This window comes from Aquila chrysaetos, chromosome 3 (assembly GCF_900496995.4).
Source record: "Aquila chrysaetos chrysaetos chromosome 3, bAquChr1.4, whole genome shotgun sequence".
NCBI lineage: Eukaryota > Metazoa > Chordata > Aves > Accipitriformes > Accipitridae > Aquila > Aquila chrysaetos.
In genome coordinates this window covers 40,939,249-40,945,383 of record NC_044006.1, presented here as the reverse complement: position 1 = coordinate 40,945,383, position 6,135 = coordinate 40,939,249, and the positions used below count along the sequence as shown (strand labels likewise).

General features: G+C 44.6%; 1 protein-coding gene across 1 annotated transcript in view; it reads left to right on the top strand.

Annotated features, from left to right (window-relative positions):
* Positions 1-2,337: 2,337 nt before the first annotated feature.
* Positions 2,338-6,135, top strand: part of CREB5 (cAMP responsive element binding protein 5) — a 240,021-nt gene continuing 236,223 nt past the window's right edge. Inside the window, exon 1 of the mRNA XM_030010334.2 lies at positions 2,338-2,439. Coding sequence (XP_029866194.1) covers positions 2,338-2,439 — 102 coding nt within the window. The remainder of the gene's footprint in view (positions 2,440-6,135) is intronic.

Here is a 6,135-nt window from a genome sequence, read left to right as displayed (position 1 = left end):
CTAGCAGAATAGAAAGGAATTACTTTCCTCTCTCTACCCTGTTTTGACTATGGTATGATAACTCACAATTGATGAATAACATCTGATTTACATTCTGTCAGAGAAGCTTGTATATGTGCTTCATTTGTTTGTTTTATTTTTCCTCCAAGCCAGCCACAAAAGCCCTGCTGCTCATCAGTGTAAAACCTTGCACTGACTTAAAGGGGAATTCCACGTACAATTGCAAAAAAAAAAAAAAAAAAAGCAGAGCATGTAGTGTGGGAGAAAAAAAGGTGATGCTGTCTCTTCCTTTCTCTTCACATCTGCTTTCATGCTTCCTTTTACTCAAGATCTTCAAATATTATCAGTGTTAGAAACAGTATGTGTCCCATTCTTATTGCATTAATGCTGTAAGGCGGGTTTGCATGGATTTTATGGTTTGCCTGAGACAAGACAGAAGCCTCTGCACGATGGGCAAGCTATCACTTAAAACCAAACTCCTGCTTGGCAGTTCCCTTAGCCAAGTTCTAGGTGGCACCCAGCTTTGCGTCCAGCCCCCAATCTGGTGGCTGGAAAGTCTCTCTGCTCAACTACCAAACCCCTTATTAAGTGTAGAAGACTGTGAAGCTATAAATACAGAGAGAGTGAGTACTTGGAGTGGTAAGTAAAGGTCAAAGAAGTTTAGAGGAGTTAAAAGAAAAAAGGAAAAGGCCCAGTGAATCCTTGTGGGTCTGGTGACCGAGAAGATGAATTCCCTTGACTGTTAACTTTTGTTTGTGCATAGCCTGGTTGGGAGAATTCAGTTAACTATAAATACATTTTAGATTTTCTATAAGGTACCTGTGTGATGGTCAACTTTATGCGGGTGAAGTTACAGCTGCGAATCTGCTAGTAGTTGAGAAACTCACAGCTCACTGCCTCCCCTCCACATGTACCTATGAGGAGACCAAGAAAGAGCCGCTACAGGGCTTTCTGTCCAAAATTTTTGCTTTCATTGTAAGTTTTGCTTCAGACTTGGAAACAAGAGGTCTGCTTGGCCTAGCTGGGGGCTTGCTTGTCACTGTGGGTATGGTTTTTTCAGGTAGTGGTTGACCATGTGCTCCATTTGCATCAGCTGGAGCAGAAAGCTGGGACCTGCTGGGAGCTGAGGCTCTTCATGAAGGGTTTGGGCTGTGTTAGCTCTTGCCACTCATTTGACTCCTACTGAAGAGGATGCATCTGTCCTCCCTTCGCTGGTACCTGCTGGATAGGGGGAAGGCAAATCCCTTGCCCTGCCCTTTCCTGTAACATTCTGGCTAAGTGGTCTGCCTGGGCTCCCTGTGTAAGCACGAGCTGTGGCAGGTATATCAGGGAATTCCCCCAAATCTAGGGTCATCAAAATTATGTCTAAACATGGTGTGCTACAGTGTTTCTAACAGGAAACACCAGCTTACTAGAGCAGAAGGGGTGTTTGCAGGTTTCCGGAGGTATTCAGTGGTGGTAGGAGTTGTGGTAGGTGGGTGAATATTCCTTCTCCATGAGCTGGACCCAGTTTGGAAGATAGATGGGATTTTCCTTTCTGGCAGGCCATGCTCACAAGGAGAGCCGCTCTGTGCTCCTAGAGCAGCGTCTTCTGGTGGCCTCCTGTGCTCTGTCTCTTAAGGCTGCTGAAAAAAATTTGGAGGAAACGGCCCCAGGTGAATTGGAAGAAGGGTGAAAGTGCGGAAATGTGGTATTTCCTAATCAGTGATGTTCTCAGCCCTTCCCACATCTCCAGGATAAAGTTCATTTGCCATAAGATAAGGTAGGTTTTCTTATCGTGAAAAGAATACTCCAAAACAACGTTGGCTTTAATTTCAAAGCAAACGGAAAAACGAGTTCAGATCAATCAGTAAGTCAGTGAAGGTGTTTCGTGTCAAAAGACAAGTTCTTTTCTGGCTGTAAACATTGTTGCACTACTTACAATATAATACTTTTGTTTATACTTTTAACTTTTTGCCTATTAGAACAAATTTACTTTCAAGATGATTAAGCGCATTTAATTTTTTAACGTTCTCTTTACCTGGTTGTGTAGCGATTGTGCTTTCTTATGGAATAAATTATTCAGGTTAGGTGATTCTCCTGTGCCAGCTGGATAAAAAATCTTGCAGTAAATTGGCGTGGTATTAAATCAGATTGCTGCTGTTTCTGCTGTTGTGCTGGGACTCTGCTCTAAGATGCTTGTAATTTCTGCCTTTCCAAAGGCTTGGAAAAATACTCTCATGAAAAACTAAACATAGTGGTTAATGAAGGCTAAAATTGTTTATACTAATCACATCAATTGGAAAATGAGCTTTACTCAGCAGCTCTTTTACCAGCAAATTAAGACAGCAAGTGAGTATGTTGGTGTTAGGGATTGGGTTTGCTTTCCAGCAACTTCCAGTGGGCTCCAGTGCTATTTTCCGCCTCAAACTGATAGGAGCGCATCTTCTCTTCCTCTGTGTGAGGGCTTTTCTTCTCAGTTTTGTGGTTTGTGTACAAAACCAAACCAAGCCAAGCCAAACTAATACGCCTATGTTGTAATTTGTTGCAGTCTACCCAGTGAAGTCCGGGTTTGTCGTCTTTGCTATCTGGGCTTTTTAAGAGTGACTGCAGGGTCTGTGCATCTGCCCGCGCTTCACATCGCTAAACATGGTTTTTGGTTGCTTTTTACAGGTTTCTTTAGACGGGAGTTTGAAAACCTAGGGGCACTTCTGGCGTTGTCCTTTTCTGAACAGTCAGAAGGAAGAAAATCCTAGCGCTTCGAAGCGAAGTCCTGCTCCCCGCCATCGCGAGCGTGCTTTTGCCAGTACCTTAAGGCCGGGTAACTCCCCCCAGGCGCAAAGACGCTCGGCCGCGGTTCGGGTAGCCCGACTCGGCCTTAAACGCCGGGCCGGGCCGGGCCGGGCCGGGCCGGGCCGCCTCCGTGCGCCCGCTCGCCAGCAGAGGCTGCTGCCAGCCCGCGCCTGGCGGCGGGGCCGCGGGCGGGGGCCGCGGGGCGGGGCCGGGGGCGGGGCTCCGCCGGCCCCGCCCGCGCAGCGGCGGTGGCCGCGCAGCCGGCGGGGCGGCTTCGCTCGCTGCCGGGGGGTTGCGGGCGCGCCCGCGGCGCCTGCCAGAGGCCGCGGTGCATAGGCGAGCACACGCGCAAAAATCGATCGACGCCGTTTCGCAGGCGAACGTTACCTGCTGCGAAAAAGCTCTCGGGGAAAAAAAACCCGAACAAACCTGAAACCCAGTGAAATGTGGCTTGTAAAGCAAGCTATTGAGTTAATTTTAGGACCTCGGAGCGGTTTTCTCCTACGTAAATTTTACATCCGTTCCGTCTATGCTTTCTGCAGCAGTGTTTGGTCTCAAGCAAAATCTTTAAGCTGTCGGCTTGTTTCATATATGCAAGCGTGCAATAACTCAAGGGACTCGAAGTCAGACGTGTGTAAATCTCTCTGAAGAGCAGGGGAGCTGCGCGGGGAACCGAGAGTTTGCAAGATCGAGATTAAAAGGCAATGAATTACTGTGTTTCTGCCATGGGGCATTAAAAACGCTGCATACATTAACAGGGATCCCAATATTTTTGTGATAGCTTGCTGCTCTTTGAAAAAACAGAGCATCAGAGGTGTCAGTGATCATTTTGTATAGACAAACAAGAGCTCTGGGGTTTTTTTTTTTTGTTTTTTTGGGGGTTTTTTTTTGGTTTTTTTTTTTCCCCCCAGGATTGCATGGAGTTTAATCGGCAAGATTTAGATCCTGGGCTTGTTCTCTCAGCATCGTAGTAAATCATTCCTAAATCTTAAGGAGACGCTCCACAATTTCTGCTGACTATCAGAGTAAGGCTTCACATCCAACAACATTGATTTATTGAAGTATAAGTCTTGTGCCTTTTGAAAACATACCATCTGCTTAAATTGTGTTTATTGTATGGAAGAAGTCTGCGTTTTACTGGTGAATTAGAAAAAAATGATAGCCTGACTTACTTTTTAAGTGACACCTGTTCAGGAATAATTTGTTAATTGCTACTTTGAGGCTGATTCTTGTGTTCTTCAAATGAATAGGTTTAGTTAATATCACATGCTAATTTACTGAATAGCTGCACACTCTAAAGCAACAATAATAACTCGTAATTACCTGCTGCAGTTACTCCAGTCTGCTTGCAGGGTTCAGCTCTGTAGAAGAGGGAGGGAGAAATATGTGGAATACAGAGGAGGTCATATTCTTCACCAGTGTAAAGTCACGTTATTCATTCATGTCAAGAGATTGTAGTTTGTAAATCCACCACCCACTTGCTCCATGTTGGAAGCCTTTCTCTGAAGGACCTCCAGTGAGGTACAGTCCCGGCTTCCTGCAAAGAGGGCTCACCGGAGTCAGCCTATGACTGCAGTGCTGGCGTTTGCATTACTGCTGTTCTGAAGCATGTAACATCTACATTTTAGTCTAATTACAATCCTAACAGCTGGCCCATGCTGAAAATGATGGAAAATTTTTCCTAGTGAGACAAGGGGAGTTTAATTTTTTTAGTGAAGTAATTCTGCATATTTTATTACTACGCCCAGTTTGAACATGGAATATGTATCTGACATTGTAGCAGACTACCAAAAGTACATACATGCATATGCATAATGTTACTTACTCAGTATACATGGAAATTTGTTAGCTCTGAATGCGAGAGTTCACAGTGAAGCCGGGCACATGATTGAAAATTGAAGGTACTGTGTGCTGCGTACACCACTCTCACTGTGGTCAGCTGGGGCTGTAAGCGCTCAGTCGGTGAAAAGAATTGGCTTCGGACCTATGTACGGCTGCTGTAGGCCAGATTTCTGTCTATGAAAAACTTTTTGCAATTGTAGTGAGTGCTTTTATAGGTGGCTATTTAGTTGCTCTGCATCATTTTCTTTTCACGGCATGTACTACCATACACACTAGTAACACAGGCACTGCATAGTGATACCTCCCAGTATAGTGCAGGACCCTTAAATTGACACATTTAAGAAACTTTATATTCTAGCAATGCACAAGAAAAGATATAATTAGCAATTTTACTATAGGAAATAGATTTGTTTACATACAAAAGTATGTAAACAAATGAGTACCAACAAGTACAGTATGTAAACAAGTACATAGAGTACAGTATGTACAGGAGAGCAACGGTTGCAGTATTTGTCATTGATTTCCCAGTTACTAGTCGGTCTATGATGGTAACACATTTGGCCACAACAAGGACAACTGTGAGAGAAAACCTCTTGTTTTATAGCTCTCCCCTTTAATACAAAACATACTTCTGGGAAACAGGAAAGAGGCTCCTGCTGTGAAGGGGCAGTGGCCACTCCAGAGCATGTGGGTATTTCATGTACAATATTCTGGGCATTAATGTGAGTGGACACAGTGTTGCTAAGGGAAGCTACTTTTAGTGAGAATAACTATTTACAGGAGTCCTGCAGCTTTGGCTGTCATTAAATCCAGGTGCACATAAAATGTATGCATGAGCTGTAGTCACTTGGGTGATCTCACAGGTGGGTTTGGGGGTTTTTTTTGTTTATCTGGGGAGGCTGTGTTGTTGCTTACTTATGACTGGTGATCAGGCACCCATTCACGCCTTGGGATTGAACTGCTGGGATTGCTCTAGTCCGTCTTCGCTGCTAGATCCTTCTCAATTTGACATACTCTTTTTTTTTTTTAATGTATCTGCTAGGCATTACTAACAGAAGTCTTTGGGTGGCTAGCTTTGTTCCTGGGCTTCCCTGTTGAAGTTTTTGCTCTGGCTGCTCCTCATGCTTGTAGTGCCTTAAAGCTGGTATCTCACAGCCGCCTTTGCCTATTTTCACTCTCCGGGCTTTAACTTCCAGGCTCCCCACCACCCCTCACCCCCTGTGCATTGCTGGATATTAACTAAGTGCAAGCATCACGTTGCTGATGCATATCAAATCTGGAATGATGGTCAAATACTCTACCCACTTGTGTCTGGGTGTTTCTTGGAGGTTTTGGATTTCTTAGGATTTAGCATTGAGTCCCCATGTCCAAAGCAGGAAGTCGTATTGCTTTTCCATTTCAGCTTACCAGTTTTCAGCCTCCTACTCCACTTCTGTTTGCGAATAACTGAAACCAGTTCTTACAGTCCCAAAATGCCTCTTCCTTAACGTCTTCTTCTACAATGAGAGCAACACTAAGACA